This window comes from Camelus dromedarius, chromosome 10, assembly GCF_036321535.1.
Source record: "Camelus dromedarius isolate mCamDro1 chromosome 10, mCamDro1.pat, whole genome shotgun sequence".
NCBI lineage: Eukaryota > Metazoa > Chordata > Mammalia > Artiodactyla > Camelidae > Camelus > Camelus dromedarius.
The window spans coordinates 849452-870538 of NC_087445.1; the positions used below are offsets into that span (position 1 = coordinate 849452).

Consider the following 21087-nt stretch of genomic DNA (forward strand, 5'->3'; position numbering starts at 1 on the left):
CAAGGTACCACAGACATTTACTCTCCCACAGTTCTGAAGGCTGGAAGTCCAGGATCAAGGTGTTGGCAGGGCTGGTTTCTCATGAGGCCTGTTGGATTAAAGAAAAGCACACAACGTAAGAGTTGTGAGTTAAAGTTTTATTCAAGGTCTTACTGAGAACTGCAGCCCGGGAGACAGCTCTGCTCCCCAGAGGTAGGGGAGGAGCCAGTATATATGTGAATTTTGGGGCTGGGAAATACATAGAGTTGAGCATACATCTTGGTAAAGATTATTGCTAATCACAAAGAACAGATGCCTCAAGTTAATGATTTTAGTGCTTTTCTATGTATGGGAAAATGCAAGAAGCTGCGGTCACTGAAATTCTCTCTGACAAACATCTAACTGTCTAGGCGCCTGTGTGTCCAACGCACAGAGTACCTCGTCTTAGTTTTTCATCCTGAATTCCCGTCAGGGTGCACTGTCGTGGGTCACTGCAGTGGTTGCGACCTAACCCTTTTGGGGGTAGTGTCTCCCCAACATTATTTATTCATTTATTTATGTATATATATATTTATTGAAGTCTAGTCAGTTCCAGTGTGTCAGTTTCTGGTGTACAGCATAATGTTCCAGTCACACATATACATACATATATTCCTTTTCATATTCTTTTTCACTATAAATTACTACAAGACATTGAATATAGTTCCCCATGCTATACAGTATGAACTTATCGTTTATTGGATTTTGTGAGAATCCCCCTGTATTTCAAAGCGAGAGACATTCTGCCAGAATTCAGTAGGTGTTCTGTGCGATTCAGTGGGTTTGTAGATGTAATTTTTTTTTTCAGATTTTTAATTTATTTATTATTGTATTATTTAATTATTTTATTTTGCTTGGGGGTGGGTAATTAGGGTTTATTTTTAGCGGAGGTCCTGGGGACTCCGTGCATGCCAAGCACGTGCTGTACCACTGAGCTCTCCCCTCCCACTGTAGGTGTAATTCTTGGTGTATTTGTGGGAGAGGGCGGATCTGTGAGTTTCTCTGCTCCAACATCTTGGCACCTCCTCCACGACTTAACCCTTTCACAACTGAATGATGAGTGACACTCTTTGCTTTTTTGTTCACAGGCATCTCTCCTTGGCATGTAGATAGCCATCTCCCCGCTGTGTTCTCACAGTGTCTTCCCTCTGTGCGTCTGTGTCCTAATCTCCTCTTCTTATACGGACACCAGTTACACTGGATTAGGGCCCACCCTAGTGACCTCATTTTACCTTCATCACCTACTTAAAGGCCCTCTCTCCAAATACAGTCACATTCTGAGGTGCCGTTCTAGAACCACAGCCTACAAATTTGGGGGACACAATTCAACCCATAACAACGTCCATTGCACAGGCCCCTCGTTTCTGCCCTCTTCACCCCCAACCAGTGCATATCTTTCTCCTTAAACTTGCAGAGTTTATGTTCAACATACTTTTAGCTGATTTTGTTCAAATTTTTATTATGGAAGTTTTGGACACAGGCAAGGAGCTATAACAGACAGCAAGCCCCCCACACCAGCCTGGAGCAACTTCAACTTTGTGCTGTTCGTGTTTTATCTGTCTTCTCTCCCCCAACGGACACACACTCTTGTTTCCTCTGAAATATTTTAAAACAAATCTCAGACCTCATTTTATTCTGCTCAGAAAACTTATTTTAAGTGTTTCTCTTTTAAACACAAAGTGTTTCTGGGCCTCAGTTTTCTCGTCTGTGCAGGGGGGAGGCTGGGACAAGCACTGACATCCGGGGGAATCCCATACTCCGCTGTGGCATTTCTTAAAATCTTAAGTTTGTGGTGAATTGACTGCTTTCTGCTGGGACTCCAGCCCCTTACCCATCCAGAGAGGAAATGCTGGGGTTGGGGGGATGCTGGGTGGTTCAAGGCCAGGAAGCTATCTCATCAAACAATGGGGCATTTCCGGAGGGCATGGAAACATGCAAGAGCAATCATCAAAAAAATGGTCAGGACTTGTGCTGTGATGGGGCTTGGGGCCAGGAAGAGGTTCCTCACCCCGCTTTATAAATGAGGAAACTAGGCTTAGAGACAAGTGACGGGTGTAGGGTCTCACGCCTGATAAGGGGCGAGCAGGGGCCTGGGAGCTGTCCCTCACCGGTCACTGCTCCTAATCAGATGGAGAAACATAATCAGCCCCGCTGAGCCCCCAGCCCAGCCTCACACCGCATGCTCCGTGCCCACTCCCACACTCGCTCCCCCCTCCTGCTTACTCCCCAAGCCCTTGCATTAGGTGGAGCTGGGGTCCTGGACACGACTGATGGCACTGTGGCCCGAGGTTACCTCACCCAGCTCTCAAACCTCTGTCCACAGGGCAGGGGGGACCCAGTCCCTGATGGGGGTATGAGGCGGGGTTGGGGTGGGGCTGGTCATCAAGTGGCTGGTTTGCTTTCTTTTATTGTTTGCTTGTTTTTGTTTTTTTTTTTTTAATTAATAGACTCTATTTTTTTAGAGCAGTTTCGGGTTCACAGCAGAATTGAGCAGAAAATACAGAGAGTTCGCACATAGCCCTCCCCACCCACACATATGTACTCCCCTACCCTCAGCATCCCTCATCAGTGTGGCATGTTTGGTACAATCGATGAACCAACATGGACACATGATTATCAACCAAAATCCATGGTTTACATGAGGGTTCATTCTTGATGTTGTACATTCTATGGGTTTTGACAAATGCATGACATGTAGCCACCACTATAGTATCATGCAGAATAATTTAATAGCTGTAAAAATCCCTTGCGCTCCATCTCTTCATTCCTCCCTCCCTCCCTCTCCCCAAACCCCTGGAAACCACGATCTTTTATTGTTTCTGTAGCTCTGCCTTTTCCAGAATGTCATTTGGTTGGAATCGTACAGTTTGTAGCCTTTTAAGACTGGCTTCTTTCATTTAGTAATGTGTCTTTGAAGTTTCTTCTATGTCTTTCATGGCTTGATAGATCATTCTTTTTACTGCACATATATTTTTAAGCTTATGTATATGTACTGTTCATTGTTTCTAAGAACGTTTAGAGCTTTAGCTTTTTAAACCTACATAGTTATCAAAGGAATAAAGCCAACCACAAAATAAGAATTAATTCAAAAAGATACATACTTGTTCATTGGTTTTCTTCTTCTTTCATAAAATGTTCTTGTTGAACAATTGAGAAAATCCAGATAGGACAGTCAGATAAGAGTAACTCTACTCCAAACAGCCGATAGGACCATCTGGGTGGTCTCCAGTCTTTTTCCATGCACACACTCCTCTTTTTGGTGTAAATATTATATGCTACTACGCGTTACTTTGCAACTTGCTTGCTTTTCTTAGCAGTGTAACTCGACATTTTTAAATAGTCTTTTAACATGTTGCCTTGAAGTCTACCTCTCATGCATGATTTGCATACCTGTTCCTTAGCTTTGCATCAGATTTTTAAAAATTTTTGCTAACGTGTTTAACTATGAAAGGAATAAACACTTTTTTAAAAAAATGTAAAGTGTTAGAATAAAATGAAAAGCCCTCTTGCCCCGCTACCTGCCTTTCCCCAATTCCTCTTTGCTCTGAGCAGTTTAATGTAGTTCTTATAAATCTTTTCCAAACCTTACACCAAACAGCTTGTTTAAACTTAAAAATATTTAATAGTGTGTTCTTGTGACTTGTCTCAAAGATCTTTTAACTTCTGTAAACACAAACCATATTATGTTTTATGACTTTGTGCTATTTCTCTTGCCTTGCTGAAAGGTGTCAGCACTGCCTTGCTTTGTGGGAGGCAGAGGGGACTACAGCCCCTGACTCTGCTCCACCACCCCCGGCGAGCGCTCTCACGTGTGTTTGGGTGGGTGAGTGCACACGCCTGAGTGCCTAACATGGAGCAGGCACCATGCTCTGGGGCCCAGTGAAGGACAGAGCATGGAAGGAAGGGCCACCTGGCCGGACACTGGCTGCAGACACCCAGTCCGTGGCATCTGGGCTTCTCTGCAGATCAGGGGCCATTTCCTCCAGTGCCTTTTCCATTTCTGGTGTTTATCTTTGCAGACACGCCAGGTTAAGTCACTGACCTCTGTGTAGGGCCAAGTCATTCCAGGCATAGGGATTCTATTCCTGAGATAATTGGGATCCCCAAAGAATCTCACTCCGTGTGACAGCAGGGCAGCTTCTGGGGAGCGAGGCCGGGCAGGCGGCCACGGCCAACGGGGCTCCTGGTTAATTTCCTTCTGCACGTGAGGCTTTCTTGCCCTGCGTGTGTGTTGCCTGTGGATCATGCAGCTGCCGCTCTGCACATACTGGGAAGCTGACTGCACCCGTTTGCCTCCCCACAGCTGGAGCCCAGGAGAGGGTCCTCTAAGACCAGGCGTGACAAGGAGAAGCAGGGCTGCAGGAGCTGCGGTGAGACCTTCAACTCCATCACCAAAAGGAAACACCACTGCAAGTTGTGCGGGGCGGTGAGTCCAGATGGGAGGAGGCCGGCTGCTGGGGTCTCCATGTGCGTAGTTCCTCCTCCCAGCCTCCTTGCCAGGCACACAGACCCCTGGCCCTGGCCCCTCCAGGCAAGAAGGCAGGTCCTGGAAGCCCAGCGGGGGCCAGCCTCGAGGTGTCTGCCCTTCCCCTCCATGTTCAGTTATGTCTCTTCTGGTCCTGCGGCCCTTCCAGCCTCCTTCTGGAGAGTCTTCTGTCCCTGGGGTGGGGGGGTCACAGATGTCCTCTGTCTTGCAGGTCATCTGCGGGAAGTGCTCCGAGTTCAAAGCCGAGCACGGCAGGCAGAGCCGTGTCTGCCGAGAGTGTTTCCTGATGCAGCCAGTGGCCTCCTCCCGCTCCGAGGAGCACGGGGAGCCCAAGCAGAGCACAGAGGTGGGTGGGCTGGGTCCTGTGAGCCTTCCGGACACAAGTCCCCAGTCCCAGCAGCCTGCGGAGACTGGGCTGCCTGAGCTGTCGGCTTCCCTGGAACCTGGAATGGTGGGGCTCAGTGGGGTCCATAGGGCGCTGAGAGCAGCCAGCAGCTGAATGCCAGATATCACGTGTGTGCACATTGGGCTTCTCAGCCCACCACAGCCGAGGGCTTGGGAACCATTTGCACCTAGGAGTTAGAGGTGTATCAGTCAGCTCCCGCTATGTAACAAATACCACATACTGGGCAGTTCAAACATCAGAAACTTGTTTCCTCACAGTCCTGGAGATTGGAAGCTGGAGATCAAGGTGTCAGCAAGCTGGTTTCTCCTGGGGCCTCTCTCCTTGGCTTGTAGATGGTCGTATTCTCCCTGTGGCCTCACATGGTCTTCCCTCGGTGGGGGTCTGTGTCCTAATCTCCACTTCTTATAAGGACACCAGTCACATTGGATTGGGGCCCATACATATGACTTCATTTTAACTTAATTACCTCCTCAAAGGCCCCATCTCCAAACATGGTGCGGGGGAGGGTTAGGGCTTCAGCACATGGATTTGAGGGCAAACAGTTCAGCCCATAGCAGATGGGGACAAGTGTCATCTTCATTCATGGTCACTTTGATTGGAGGCCTGGAAGCCGCATGGAGGGGAGTGCTCCCGTGCTTTGGCCAAGCCATTCAGGGCCAAAGGGGAGTGAGGACCAGCCTCCTTCTCTCCTACTATCCTCCTGAGGGTGGCTGCTACCTTCCAGATCCTCTTTCAAGGGCACTGTCCCTTTTTGATGAGGTGACAGGGAAGCTGGAAAAGAGAGAATGTGCCTTTCCAAAAAAGCACATTTTTCCATTCTCTCCATGGCCAGCTACACATCGAGGTCTTCTAGGAGGCTATTAATAATGTCAGTTTCCCTCCTCAAAGGTCCCTGGGAGGGTCATCTAGGTGGGCCAGGGCTCTGGTGGAGCCTCAGTTAGGGTTTCTGTACACCTTAGAGGTCAAATGCATCAGTATGTTAGAACCGAGTGTAGGATTATCTCAGTAGAGGAGAGAGGAGCCCGTTGCATGTGCCCTTGGCCCCCTCATCCCTGCACTTTAAACACTGTGTCTGGGAGACCAGGTCCTAGGTCCAAGCAGAGACCAGCTTCACCAGATGTGTCTGAGGGGCTTCCTGATGATGCAGGGGTTGTGTTCATGACTGCTCTAAACACATCCGCAGTGAGGGAGAGGTGTGTGAGTGTGTGTGTGTGTGTGCGTGTGTGTGTACAGCTGAATCATGAACCACATTCTGGTTCCTTGCTGTTCTATTTTTTCATATTTTATCTTTATTTCTGTCCTGACACTGCTGGTGGTCTCACTTCCTCAAGGGTCCAGCCCAACCCCAGGTGGCCTTGCGGTGACCCTGGAGAGGTCAGGCCGGCCCAGGCCCTTGTCCAGTCTGTCTCCCCCTCCTGCTGTCTCCCCCCCCCCCAGAGCCTCGGCCCTGGTGCTCCCCCAGAAGAGTGCCGCTTGCAGATGAGACTCCACCTGACTTGTCCTCTGTGTCCCCAGAAGCCAGTCACTGAGGACGCCCCGCCCAACCTGCTCTGCGGCCCCCTGCAGGTGTCGGATGGTAGCACAGCCTGGAGCAAGGTGTGGGCTGCAATCCCTGAGTCGGACCCCCTGGAGCTGGTGCTGCACCTGCAGGGAGGCAGCCAGGTGTGTCCTCTGTCCCGGGGGCCATGCTTGGGGTGGGGTTGCGGGGTGGTGGTGGGGGGTCCACTCTGCTCTGACAGCTCAGAGCCTCAAGCCCAGGGTGCCTAGGTAGGCCTGGGCCATGCTGCCTGGGACCAACCCCACTTGGAGGGTGGCTTATGTGACTGTACTACCTCAGTTTCCCCAACTGCCCAGAATCACCCCTCTGCCGCCCACTCATGGGAGCTGTGTTTTTGCGATGCCAGAACTCCTCCCCTGGGATGCTGACCCTTCTCTCCTCTGCTGCAGGATGGCCAGCTGCTGCGTGCCATCCCCCTCTCCGGCTGCAGAGTGAGTGTGCCGGACCCCGCGGAGAGGCCGGGTGCTGGGCACGTGTGGCAGCTGCAGCAGGCCCGGGAGTCCTTGTACCTGAGCGCCTCGTCCGCCGAGCTGCAGCAGCAGTGGCTGGAGGCCCTGAGCACAGCAGCCCGTGGGCCCTCAGCCCAGGCCCCAGAGGGCCCGTGAGCTGAGTCTCTGCTGCATCTCTGGCTGTACACCCACCACGACAGGGTCGGTACTCACCTGAGAGGTGGCGTCGAGGCCACATGCAGGCATGAAGGGAGCCTGGACTGCTAAGGGGCCAAAAGGTCAAATGGCACTTGGCCCTGGAGGGTCCCTCCAAGTCAGAGAGGAGAAAACTGAGGCCCAGAGAGGGGCAGCCACCTGCCTAGGGTCACCCAGCACATTCCTCGAAGAGCCAGGCCTCTGTCCGCAGGCCCAGCACTGCGACTCAGAGTGGAGTGTGGGGTGACTGTCAAGTAACCCTGTCTGAATGGGCCAGGCAGGGTCACCTGGCACCGGAAGACTGAAGGAGCCTCCTGGGTGGTGTCCAGGGACACTTGGTGGATGTCAGCAGTCACGCCACCCCTCCTGACGGTTGCTCATCCATCTATACCGTCTACATCCATGTGAGCTGAACTGTAACTGGCCCACCAGACTCAGGCCCCCTCCTCTTTCGTCTCCAGGCCACTAGGCACAGCCCTGTGCTGCCCCGTAGCTCACCACCCCATTTGCAGATACCCACGGGGGCAAGTGGTGGGTTCCTGAAAACTACAGGGCGACCACACCGGTGTCGTGTGGGGGCCTGAGATTTGTGCCTGCGTTCCTTGGAGGGCAGTGGACAGTGCTTATCTGCATAAGTAAATGCTGGCAGCCAACAGGTGGACACAGCTTTGGCGCAGTCTCCGCATGGTGGGCCTGCTGGTGGTTGGATGGGGAACAAGGGTGACAGGGGCACAGCCAGTAGTGGGGGCCTAGACCCCCACCCAGGCCTGCAAGTTGCAAGTCACTCCTCCTGTGGGGACCCCAGGGCTCAGTGGCATTAGACAGCGGGGCCTCAGACAAGGTGCCATGCCTGGAGACCGGCTCTGCATCCCTGGTCCTGCTAATGAGGTGGACAGGGCCATTTGCTCCTGTAGCAGGGGGAGCCAGGCTTAGATATGGGACCACGGAGTGCTGGGCCATCAGAAAGGGCTATTTGCACCAGAGCCCTGAGGGCCTTGGGATACAGCACAGGGATTTAGGCACTAACAACTGAGGGATGTCCAGTCTCTTGAGACCTTTATCCCTCTAACATCCACAAGGCACTCTGCAGGGGTGCCTGTCACTGCCCACCTATGGGCAGACTTTCAAGGCCCTACCTGGGGGCTGAGAGGCCCATCGTGGGAGCCAGAAATGGGTGACTAGTCACAGATGAGGCAGGGGTGGGGCCCAGGTGAGGAGTGACAGGGCATAGGTGAGGTGGGGCACAGGTGAGGTGGGTGGGGTCCAAGTAAGGTACTCAGGGCACAGGTGAATTGAAAGTGAGACCCAGTTGAAGTGGGCAGGGCTCAGGTGAGGTGGGCGGGGCCCAGGTGAGGTGGGCGGGGCCCAGGTGAGGTGGGCTGGGCCCAGGCGAGGTGGGCTGGGCCCAGGCGAGGTGGGCGGGGCCCAGGTGAGGCAGTACAGGGCCCAGGTGGAGGAGAGGCCCAGGCGAGGTGGGCGGGGCCCAGGTGAGGTGGGCTGGGCCCAGGCGAGGTGGGCGGGGCCCAGGTGAGGCAGTACAGGGCCCAGGCGGAGGAGAGGCCCAGGCGAGGTGGGCGGGGCCCAGGTGAGGTGGGCTGGGCCCAGGTGAGGTGGGCGGGGCCCAGGTGAGCTTATGCGTGAGCCAGCACCGTCCTCCACGTGCCTGGGTGCTGCTGCAGCTGCATGCCTGCTGTGTACCTGGGCCCCAGTCCTGCACTTGAGAGAGCTCTCCACCCTGCAGTGGGTGTTCTGACCCTGCTTGACACAAGCAACCTGTCCACTGGGAAGGGGAGGCCAGGCCCTTCCAACTGTGCTTTTGCTCAAGGAAATGCAGCAAAGTCCCTGCCTTTGTCCCTGCCCAAGGGCAGGGACAGTGTGTGTCAGAGGCAGTGAAGGGACTTGGGGCCCAGCTGGCTGCTTTCCGCTGGTCCTGCCCCTTACCCCTGATCCACCCTCTCTGTCTCATGCATTGACTGAGCACCTACTACATATGGTCGGGCCTAGTGGGGCTCCTTCTTAGGGTCAACTCTGCAATACTTCAGTCTCACCACAACCCCAGGGTGTTCCCACTCACAGCTGAGGGAACTGAATCACAGAAAGGATGCCCGCGAGAGTCCCACAGTTCCAGACCAAGTGGGCAGCTGAAATGGACCCGCTGGGCACGGTGGCACCCTGCTGGGGTCTCAGGGGGCAAGACTGGCATCCACACCCAGGGTCCTCACCCGGGGTCCCCACTGTGGGTTCCTGCCCAGGGTCCCATGGCTGGTTCCCCAGGGAGCTCCCTGTGCACCAGGGCAGAGCTGAGCCCTCTCCTCTTCTACCCAACAGCTGGGGGGGCCAGGCACACAGGTTCCCACAGTCATCTCAGGAGGATCCTGCCCTCACTCGGCACAAGGGAAGGTGGGTGAGGCAGGCATCCTGCCCCTAGCAGCTCGGGGTCCACCAGGACGTCATATTCCATCTCATGGTCCATCAGAGAGTGTCCTGGGCCAGCTGCAAGGGTGAAAGCAGGAGGTGTCCCACAGGCTGTGGCTGCAGCAGGATCGTGAAAAATGTCCTTGCCGCCCGTTTTGGACAGTGCTAGCCCCTGAGGACACAGAGGAAAGGAAATCCCTCCATTTGGAGCCTCCGTTCCCATTGAGAAGAAAACGTGCGGCCGCAGGGGAGGAAGGGGAGGGGCATGATGGCGGGGAGGGAGGTCCCTGGGCACCCCACCTCTGACCGACGCCCTGGAGGAGGGGTTGCAGGAAGTGCGTGGGCCAAGGGCAGGACCACTGAGGCCTGGAGGAGCCAGGGGTGCACGGTGAAGGGCAGAGAGAGCCTCGGGGAGACAAGGCCTGGCTGTGGGGTCTCCTTTTGAGATGCTCTGGGAGGCGGGAGCTGGGGGGCAGGCTTGGGGACTTAGATCCAGCTGGCTGCGATGAAAACGACCAGGGCAGAGATGGAGACGGGGCCCAGTGTCCCCAGCAGGTCTCAGAACAGACCCCTGTGATGGGCACACCGAAGGCCAGCAGTAAGATGGGGGAGCCTCTGCCCAGTCTCCACACAGGCATGGACCTGCGTGGCCAGAGCATCCAGCTTTTCAGGAGTTGAAAGACACTTGGATGTTCTTGTGACATATCCTGAAAAATGTTAACAATTACTGTGCAGTCTTAAGTCATAGGGTGGGTGGCCAGTGCCTGGCTCCAGAAGGCAGGTCTGTCCCCAGGGACCCTTCCGACTGAGGGCATCTGGCCTGCCTACCCCCTCTGGATGCCCCAGTAAGGACTGTGAGACATGGGCCGCCTGCCCAGTCTCCACACCATGTGTCTGGGTGATCCTTGGGCCTGGCTTCTTCCCACCCCGCCTCTGGCCGCCCTCATCTTGCCCCCATAGCCCGGGGCCTGGGCACACCATACTGCCCATCCTCAGAGGGTGGAGGCTGGATGCACCCTGGCTTTCAGCCTCTCCACCACCCTTCCTTTTAGATCTGCTCCTCCTCCTCAAGTCCAGCCCCCAACCCTGCAGGACAGGAGGGCCATCCCCTGGATGGAGGGAGAAGGGAGTGCAGTGGGCTGAGCTCCTGGGCTAGAGCTCCTGGGCTCTCTAGGGTCCTAGAGAATGCCAGATGGGGCAGGAAAGGGTCTGAAGTACCCAATCATCACAGGAGCCAGAGGCCTGAGCTGAGGGTCTCCTGTGCCCCCAGGGGCTGCTGCCTGCTCAGCCTGGGGAACACCCATCCCCACTAGGCCCAGAGGGGGATGCTGGCCGTGTCCCTCGTCCTGGGAAGAGGAAGGAGCCAGCGTACACAAGCACCTGCTGCAGGCAGGCACCCAGCCCAGCCACTTCCTGAAAAGAATTAAAACTCAGGGGGCATCTTAGAGGTAGTGAAACCAAGGCCCAGAGAGGGAAATACACTTGCCCAAGGTCACACTGTGAGTTAGGGACCCAGCTGGGAGGCACTCATTCACTCTTCATCAATTTCTTCATGCAGCAGCCACAGCTGGCATACCTCCTGTGTGCTGGGCACTGGGGTGCTGGCTACTCGGATTTCTAGGACTGGGGGATCAGACAACACCCTGTAGCCTCTGGCCCTACCACACTTCCAGCCTCATTTTCTCCTGCCCACCTCTCCCCTCTACTGCTTCTTCCCCACCCCAGATCACCAGGCTCCAGCCACTGGGCCTTCAGAACACACCAGTCTCCTTCCTACCTCGGGGCCTTTGCACATGCTCTTCCCTCTGCCTGGGGGCTTCCTGCAGGACTTTGCAAGACTCTGCTCAATGTACCTCTGCAGAGAGACCTCATCGCAGTCTCTCTACTTTTTTGTTTGGGTATTTTCTCTCTGTTTAACCTCTGTCTCCTCATCTAGAACTGAAGCTCCGAGGGCAGGATGAAGCACCTACAATAGTGCCTGGCACATAGTAGGTACTCAGTTAATATCTGCCAACAGCTTTCGTGGAAGCTCAGGGACTTTGTTCTTGTCATGCACTTTGGGTCTGGAATCCTCCTTTAACAGACACAAAAATTGAGGCTGATAGAGTGGCAGTGGCTACCTAAGGCTATAAAGGCCCAGTGCTCTCCTGCCTCCTCTGAGGTCCCCAGGTCTCCGGACATAGAGCCAATTCCTCTTCAGACATCTGGTCCCATTGCAGAGACCTGCACACTCAGACCCAGAGGGGCTGCCACACCCCAGGAAATCAGCAGAGGGGCATTTGGACCCAGGTGGGTCCGACTCACACCGGTGCTCATCCTTCACCACCCTCCCAGGGGACAGCAGGACACCGTGCACGTGGAAGTGGCAGGATCGGCCCCCGAAGCCCCAGCTTACCCTAAACGTCAGAGCCCAAGCCTTGGGGGGCTCCAGCCCTCATCCCCCAGATGCTCAAAGGGCCATCCCACCTCCTGGGGTCTGACAGGGCTCTGGAACCCAAGCCCCTCTGAGCAGCCAGTCCAGGTGCTGAGCATCTAGGGAGGAAGGTGGGCTCACCTCCCCAAAAGCCACTTACAGTGTGTCTGCAGATGAACTCTGTCTGAACAATCCTTCCGGGAGGCCCAGCTGATAACTGAGGGTGGCTGTGTTGTGGACCTCAACCACCCATTCCTTTCAGTCACCCCATCTCCTTGTGGGGCCTCCCACAAGGTGGTCCTGGGAGGTTCCAGGTGGTCACAGGGGGTTCTAGGTGGTCCTGAGGGCCCCAGGTGGTCCCTGAGGGGCTCCAGGTGGTCCTGAGGGGTTCCGGATGGTCCTGAGGGGCTTCGGGTGTATCTGAGGGGCTTAAGCTATCCCCAATGGGTTCCAGTTTGTCTCAAGTGGTCCCAGGGGATCCCAGGTGCTCCCAAGGGGCTCCAGGTGTTCCTAGGTATGCCAGACCAGAGGGACTCCAGGTGGTCCCAAGGCAGCCAGCTGTGACAAGAGGCCAGGCTGCTTCCTGGTCACAAACCCTCCCACACCCACCACTGCTCCCCCGTTTATGAGAGAGGAAACCGAGGGCCAGAGAAGTGGGTGGGACCAAGGCAGCCATGGGGAGCAGCCAAGTGCCCACCCCACATTCTGCACATTCCATCCTAGAAAGCTGGCCTTGCCTGCCCTCCTGGCCACAAGGCCCACCAGGCCCAGCCCTGCTGACCCAACGGATTTCTGGGCTTGGTGCCCTGCTCACAGGTGCAAAGGTCCGATGGAGGCCCTTGCAGCCCCAGGAAGGCTTTGTCCCCGGCTCACTCACACTATCTCCCAGCCTGCAGTTTCCTTTCCCTCAAAACCTGGCTGTGCTCAAGCCCCTGCCTGCTGGGCTTCAGTGACCCCTGATGGGAGCATCCTGAGGGTCCCTGAGCATGGTGGCACACCCACATTGCTCTCTCACCCCTGTCCCACCCTCCTGATGGCCCCTCTGTGCTGTCCCCAAGCTGGACTCATTCCCCTCTGACCAGCAGGGTGACAAATACCAGATCGTGCCTAGGGAATTTTCTGCAGAGGAGAAGAGCTGCCAGCTTGGGTGGACCACCTGGCCCCCAGATCCTGGAAATGAAAGGTATATAGAGAAAGGACTCCATCTCGGCCTCCTGCAGCAGGGGCTCCCTGACCAGCTCTCCTGCTCCCTCAGCCAGGGTTGGTCCAGGATGGCCATGTGACCCAAGACAGCCCCCGACCTCAGGGGTGGAGGTGAGTCATCTTGGAATGGGACGTAAGGGCTTCCCGGGGAGCCCAAACCAGGATGGGAGACCAGGCAGGAAGGACCCCATCTCTGATATCACCTGACACAGCCATGAGAGAGGAAAGTTCATCTGGTGTCCAATTCCTACCACCCTGCAGCCCCCGTCTGCAGGGACCAGCCTGCATCCCTCTCCAGAATGTCCTGCCTTGACCCTATCTTCCCACCGGAGTCTAGGCTGGCAGTGTCCCTGGGAGGGACAGAACCCTCCCCTTTCCTGCAGGGCCGGGCGTCTGGCCTTCAGCTCTCCAGTTCTGCCCCCTGGAAATGCACAAGCCCCTGTCCTGTCAACGTTCATCCCGGAGACGGAGCTCCACTTCCCTGCGCCCTGTCAGAACTCAGGGAGCAGATCATAGCCTCTCGCAAACGGCATCTGAACCCCATAGGAGCACCGGAAACCTGGCAACGGAGCAGCCCACCCACCTCAAGGAAAATTATTAGGGTCATTTGCAAGGCATCCCACTTCCCAGAGGCAGGGAGTGGCCATTCCCAGCGTGCGGATCTAAGCCTGGAGCCCCACAGCATTCTTTCCTCTGTCCTCCCAAAACCTCTGAAGAAAGGGGCCATTATCATCCCCATTCACAGAGGGGTCACTGCAGCTCAGCACGGAGAGCCATGTCCTAAGTGGATTCCCGGTAGCTCAGAGAAGGGGGGCCGTGTCTTAGGTGGGGCCCCAGTAGCTCACAGCAGGGGGCCTGTGTCTTAGGTAGCTTTTTCCCCCGTAGCAGACCCTGCTATGCAGATTGAATGCAAGGAATTTATTTGGGAGGGAACTAGGAAAAATGGGGGGGGGTGTGGAGAACGAGGCAGAGAAGGGAAGAAAGCAACACAAGTTGGCTTCCTGGGTTAAATGGTGCCCCCTCCCCCAAGTTCATGTCCACCTGGATCCTCAGAACATGATGTTATTTGGAAATAATTTCTTTGCAGATGTAGTTAATTAAAGTGAGGACAGAGCGGGCCCTAAATCCAATCAATGACTGGTGTCCTTAAAAGGCAGAGAGGACACACAGGGAGGGCCTCGTGATGGAGGCAGAGACTTGGCACTATGCAGCTGTGAGCCAAGGGACACCAGAGGCCACCAAGAGTGACCAGCAGCTGGAAGAGGCATGGGCGGATCCACTCCCAGAGCTTCTGGTGGGGAGCGCAGCCCTGCTGACACCTTGATTTCAGACTCCTGGCCCCCAGAACTTTGAGCGGATAAATTTTTGTTGTTTTAAGCCACCAAGTTTGTGGCCATTTGTACAACAGCTCTAGCAAACTAAAACAGGGTTTGCATCTGGAGGGGGGTTCTCCTGTAACAGATACCTAAAAGTGTGGGTGTGGCTGTGGAACGGGGTCACATGTAGATGCTGGCAGAGTTTTGAGGCACATGATGAAAAAGGTCTAGATGTCCTTGAAGAGATTATTGGTAGAAATATGGACAATAAAGGAGATTCTGGTAAGAACTCAGAAAGAATTGAGAAAGAATGTAGAAAAAGGTTCTATTGTCTCAGAGAACGCATAGATGGTCATGAACATAATGCTGGTGTAAGTTTGAACATGTAAGGTGCTTCTGGTGAGGTTTCAGATGAAAATGGAGAACAGGTTACTGGAAACTGGAGGAAAGGCCATCCTTGCTGTGAAGCGGCAGAAGCTTGGCTGAATTGTGTTCCAGGGTTGAGTGGAGAGTAGAAATTGTAACACTCAGACCTTACGGAATGAACTTGGATATTTAGCTGAGGAAATTTCTGAGCAAAATGTGGATGACATGGCCTGGTTTCTCCATGCTGTTTGTAGTAAACTCTGAGAGGAAAGAAAGAAATTGGGGAAGGAACTGTTAAGCAAAAAAGAACCAGCATTGATGATTTGGAAAGTGCTCAGCTTGTTAAAATTAGGAAATTCACTGTTTGGAAAGTTGTGGGCTAAAGAGAACACCAATGGTGCTGTGGGAGAACCTACCGTGGAAGAAGTTAGGTACATGACTTGTGGGTCCACTCGGCCATCTCAGTGGAATGCAGAAACAGAGATGGGGTTATTCAGGAAAGATCTGTGGCGCCTCTTATCTGACAGTGTGGCTCCCTGTGAATTACACAGAAGACCAACAAGGTTTTTGAGATTGTCACACCAGCAGAAACTCTGCCAGCCTGGAGTGAGAGGCCCAGAGGTGGAATGAAAGTAAAGGAAGGATGGCTTGGAGGGCAAAGCCACGAATGCAGAGGCAGAGACCAGAGAAGGCGGGGCCCAGAGAGCAGGGCCACCGTCATGCAGCCAAAGGACGGCGCTTCAAGCCACAAAGGAGTATTCTCAGGCCTTGAAATCTACTGGAACTTGCACCACTGGGCTTCAGACTTGCTTTGGACCAGTGACTCCTTCATTCCTTCCTTTTTCTCCCTTCAGCAATGGGTTAAGACTGTGAGAGATGTTGGGATGGAGTATTTTGAAAGTGGGACCAAAATAACTTTTGAGGGGGTCAGAGGGGGTCAGACTGTGATGGGTTGAAGAGTGCCCCCCCCAAATTCATGTCCACCTGGAATGTCAGAATGTGACATTATTTGCAAGTAAGGTCTTTGCAGATGTAATTAGTAAAGAGGAGGTCATCCTGAACTAGGGTGGTCCCTAAATCCAGTGACTGGTCCTTGTAAGAAGAGGGAAAGGACACACAGAGATGTGATGGTGGAGGCAGGGATTGTAGTGGTGCAGCCACGAGCCAAGGAACACCAAGGAACACCAACATCTGTCTGTTGTCTTTAGCTTCCTGATTTGTGGTACTTTGTTGTGGTGGCCCCAGGACACGGATACACAGGGTGTGTTATCAAGCAACTTAGGTCTGGAGGAAACTGAAGCTTGGCTTCAGGGGAAGCCTGTGTGTCACTCACTCATCCCTCCCAGCAGAGACCCCAGGACAACACTGGCTTTTTAGACCTGCCGCAGTGAGGGGAGGCGAAGCACTCACCACGGGAAACGGTGGGTCTTCTCAGTGCAAAGGTGTTAGGGAGGACTTGAGTAGGGTTTGGGCTCATGTAAGGCGATTTTGAAGAGGGCTCAGGGAAGCAGGGCTGGATTGGATGCTGTTAGGAAATGGGGCTTGGTCTATGCTTGAGTAGCAATGAATTTTATTAGAAAGTGGAAAGAATGAAGGGAAGCAAGAGATGTTGGTAACAGAGCAGTGGCCACTTATATGACCACGGTAGGGACAACTGACATTCTTATCATTTGCCCTGTGACTTTGTGTTTTTCATGCCTAGAGAAGGTTATGAAGTTGTACTGTTTCTTTGTCTCACAGAGTGACCTTGTCTGATGCTAATGTTCTGTGATTGTTTATATTCAACAGGAGAGCCCCCCGGCCCAGCTTCCTCACAATGCAGAACCATCACCTCAGAGCTGTCCTGCCTGCCGAGGGGCCAGGGGGCTGGGAGCACAGTGCACCACGCAGGGCCACACGGGGAAGCACCAGGGTTGCTCATGGGGCAGGGGGAGAGGGGGAGATGTGGCAAGGGCCTTTATTGTGGTTTCCACAGGAAGGAACAAGTGAGCAGGGTGAGCAGGCTTAGGATTGGCCAGTTTGAATAATTTCAGTGGGCTCCTGGCCCTGGGGTGACTAGGGTGGGTGGACAGTGGCCCAGGGTGTGAGGTGGTTGAGGTGTGGGCTCCGTGTGGGTTGGCTTGCATACGAAAGATGTGCTGAAGGTAAGTCCTTTACTGTCTCTAGGAACTGGAGGCCATTCCTCCAGGGTCAGCATGGCCTGTGTCAAAGCATCAGAACACAGGAAATAAAAGACATGACTAACACAAGACCCCAGAGGGAGCCTCAGGAAGCTGGGAGCTGGGCTTAGCTGAGGAGACACAGTGGGAACAGGCAGCATCTGCCACAGAGGACCTGCCCAAAGTCACCACGGCAGCATCAGAGTTTGAGCTCAAGGTCATTGATGCCAAATTCCACAATCTGAGCCATAGCTTGATTTGGTAAGTGGAGAGAAAAGAAGAGCAGGAGATTGCCCAAGGCGGCACCAACATTTCCTACCTGGACCACCTCTCATTCTCAGATTCCTCAAACCATTAGCAGGTCTGGCTCCTGCACTCCAGGTGCAGTCTGTCTACTGCAGGGGGAAGGGGTGGACACAAGCCCATGGCCTGCCCCAAGCCAGCCTGGGTAAGCAGGGCGTCCTTCCTGGAAGCAGTGGCACTTGAGTGACGTGTGGAAACAACAGCAGAGCCACAGGGCTGAGTAGAATGGGAGGAAATTCAGTTTTACTGAGAGCTTTACCCCTGGGCCCTGAGAACCGAGAGATCACAGAGGCTGGCAGCACGGGGCACAGAGCCAGGCAGGAGCAGGTATTCAACGACTGCGTGGAATGAAATAGGGAATCAAGAAAGAGCTGGGCAGGGACCTTTTAACCCAACCACCCTTTGAGTCTGGCTTTGATAGATGGTGACCGTCAGCAAAGGACCCGTGATAAAGGGGCACATTCCCCACCGAGGACAGCAGTGTTCAGTTGACAGGTTGTCCACTGCACAGGGGCCCCAGTGAGCACAGAGATGCACAGAGATCCAGCCCAGGCACTATCCAACCTCAGGGTCTTGGCCTTCACTGAATGGGCCCTCCTTGAGCCTCTCAGAGGAGCGAGAACCAAGTGGTCTCCAGGAGGGCTTGGGACCATGGGGATACTGGGGGCAGAGGATTAAAGAGTGCAGCCATATCCGAGAGCCACGTGAGGCTGGACGTACCTGGGCTGAGCCGGGCCTCAGTGAGCGGGAAAACCCATGTATACTGTCATTGGGACTCCACACATGGGCTCCTTGAGAGATGACCTCATCTCTGGTTATGGGCTCAGCCTACCTGCCCCTAGAGAGCATCGTTATGGCCCCGGGCCAGACAAATCAAGTGTACACTCCTCTGAACAGTTCAGAAAATGCAGACAAGCATCAAAAACACAGACATCACCCGTATCCCTCATCAGCACTTAGCATGATGCACCTGTGTTTGGGTCGGCTTGTCCGTGTCTGTGTTTTATCAGAACTCAGCAAGTTCACACATATATTTGAGGTCTGGATCTGATCTTAGTTCTTCCATTTGGAATGGCTTTCTAGTGTGCAGGTACCCGTCAGACACCCAAGAAGAGTCTGGGACAACCTGGCCTAGTGCTTGTGCCCCCGTGGTGGCCCTCAAGTTTGTCGAGGAGAGTCTGTCTCAACCTTGAACCTGAGCCCCACAGCTGCTTGATGAGTAATGTACAATGGCAGAGACATTCCGGACCAAGGCCCGAATGAACAGGCAGTTTCCACTCACTGTCTTCAGGAACGCTTGCCCCTGGAAGACAGTACCAAGCTGCCCTGTGGAGAGGGGTCGACACCCAGGGGTGAGCCCTCTCCAGTGGAATCTCACTGTGGAGCAGAGCCAAGGTGCTGAGCCCTGCCTGGACTGCAGATTCATGAGCAGAAATGACTGTTGCTGTTGTAAACAGTATCTGTGGTTATGCAGACACAGGTTCCCGGAACCCAGACCCATAGAACGCCTCTGCCTGGCACAGTGATTGGCCCAGGGATGAGCACATGGTCCCATCCATCTCTGGCATGACGTGATGGGATGCTGGGAGAGTTGCTCCCCTGCTCTGGGATCCTGGGCCTCAAGGGCTTCCCTCAGTATGCTGAAGCTGCCAGCAGCCATCTCCTCTGGGTTGACATTGGGTTTCTATCCCTTGCAGCTGACTAAAGCAGCTACTAAGCAAATGTGTGACTCACAGGCCTGAGACTCAGTTTATAATCTGTAAAATGGGGACAGCAAAGCGCTGATGATGATTACTGGAAAAGCACAGATGTCAGCATAGGGAGTGAGGGGGCGAGGGCAGGTATGCAGCCTATGGAGCTCAGAGCAGCACCTTCCTTCCTGCTCTCTGCTGTCCCACCCCTCCTGCCAGCCCTGACTATGGTCACACATGGACTCGCACTGTACATCACATCCTTCCTTTGGCCTCAGTGGGAGGAGTGCTAACATGCCCATCTTGCAGGTGGGAAAACTGAGAGGCACAGAGAGCGAGAATGTCAGGCCCCAGAGGCTGGGCCTTGGGGAGAAGGTTTGAAACAAGCTGTGTTGCTCGGGGCAGACCCTTCCCCCAGGCCTCAGTTTTCCCATCTGTGAAACAGGAGCCCTCCAAGCAGCTGGCCCAGGTCAGGTCTCTCCAATCTGTCCATTTGGATGGCCTTGGCCAGCCTTCCAGGCCTTGTGAGAGGCCACCCCTAGGAGGCCCAGGGAATGCCTCCGCACAAGGCGTGTGCCAGGCCCCAAGCCTGGGCCTCTGAGGTGCCCCTGAGCCATAGTCTTGGCAGGTATGGCTTGGGGAAGCTGGGGAGGAGACTGGAGCCCACAGAGAGGGAGCGGCGTACCCAAAGTCAACCAGCAGGGTGCAGAGGTAGCTAAGATAACCTGAGAGGCCACAGGGTCCGTGTTAGGCAGGGGGAGGTGGGTAGGGGAAGCTGGCAGGGAGCAGTGGGGACAGGGAGAGGGCGGAGTGGAGGCGCTCATTCTTCTGTGACTGGGGATTCCCTCCGTGCTGGCTGGGCAGGTGCGTGGTATCAAAGAAGCTTAACTGGCTCATAATCGCTAAGCCTCCGGATTGCCCCAAACCTGCCTACGCACATCTTACTCCAGGCTCACCTAGGAACAGCTTCTGGCTGTGAAAACACACCCCTGTCTCCAGGGCAGGGGTGGGGAGGCTGCCCAAACCCTGTCATTATGACTGGGGCCTCAGGCCACAGTAACGAGGCACCATCCAATCAGGCAAACGGCCTTCTATGGGAAAGTTCTGCTCTTCTGAGCCTCAGTTTCCCCATCTGTAAATGAGGGGTCAGTCTATGTCATTTCTGCCAGGTAGAATTCAGAACTGTCCTGCAAATGTGTATAACCATTTCCATGTACCCCACCCTTAAAATCTTTTATTCATTTCCTGTTTTTTGATGAAAGAATGGATTCATGCTCATTGTAGAAAATTCAGGCAACACAGAGAAGAGTCAAGAGGCAGGAAAAAAATGATCCACAGTTTAGCTAACTAGAGGTGGAGGAGGAACTCTGGAAGCAGTGCATCAGGGTTTGTCCCTCCTGTGCCCACTGTCCTGACATCTGAGCAGGCCTGGCATGCAGGAGGGACTGACTGATCCTATGTGTTCTGTGAATCCATCACCTGCTTTCATCCACCCTGGGAAGGTGCACAGCCTGTGGGCCTGCCCCCTCCCAGGTGCCTTGCTGCCCGTCTCCCAGCCATCACTGTGAACATGTGGGTGGCGGCTTGATGTCACCTGGGGTGACTCACCTGTCTCCCTCCGGAAAGCCAAGGAAAGACTCGCCTGTGCAGGCCTAAGGCCAGGGGGGACAGCCCAGCAGTCAGAGCCTGGGCCCTGACGGGGAGTGGGCTCCAGGCAAGGGCTCCCCTATAGAAGGGGACTGGCTCTTGCCTTCCTGTGGAGCAGACAGAGGACCGGTGTGCGCGAAGGATGCCAAACAGCCTGGCAGAAAACATTTTTGGGAAAATTCTTCTCTCCTGAAATACCCAGCTCATTGGAGCTACAAGTTTAGATTACTTTTAAAAATAATAGCTCTTAATTAAAAAGGGTAATTTTAAAAAAAAGAGGCAAAGTCCATGAGACTATCTTACTTCCTTGACTCTCATTTTGCGATGGAACTTTCTGGATTTGGTTGGTTATGAGAGATTTTAAGGACAAAAATCTCATTTTTCTATTGAGTGGGAGCAAAAGTGCAGAACATTTAAAGAAAAACAAGCATTTGTTTTTCTACAGTTATTATCAGTTCTACA

General features: G+C 54.2%; 1 protein-coding gene and 1 long non-coding RNA gene across 4 annotated transcripts in view; one reads left to right on the top strand and one right to left on the bottom strand.

Annotated features, from left to right (window-relative positions):
* Nucleotides 1-7765, top strand: part of FGD3 (FYVE, RhoGEF and PH domain containing 3) — a 56552-nt gene extending 48787 nt beyond the window's left edge. For 2 of the 3 annotated variants that reach the window (XM_064490069.1, XM_064490068.1), the window contains exons 16-19: nucleotides 4322-4444; nucleotides 4716-4850; nucleotides 6426-6572; nucleotides 6858-7765. In XM_064490069.1, the coding sequence (XP_064346139.1) occupies nucleotides 4322-4444; nucleotides 4716-4850; nucleotides 6426-6572; nucleotides 6858-7073 (621 nt within the window). In that variant the 3' untranslated portion in view covers nucleotides 7074-7765. The remainder of the gene's footprint in view (nucleotides 1-4321; nucleotides 4445-4715; nucleotides 4851-6425; nucleotides 6573-6857) is intronic. The other variant, XM_064490070.1, reaches the window with a different exon arrangement.
* Nucleotides 1-21087, bottom strand: part of LOC105084671 (uncharacterized) — a 23977-nt gene continuing 2890 nt past the window's right edge. Inside the window, exon 2 of the long non-coding RNA XR_836724.3 lies at nucleotides 1-88. This is a non-coding gene — a long non-coding RNA (uncharacterized LOC105084671). The remainder of the gene's footprint in view (nucleotides 89-21087) is intronic.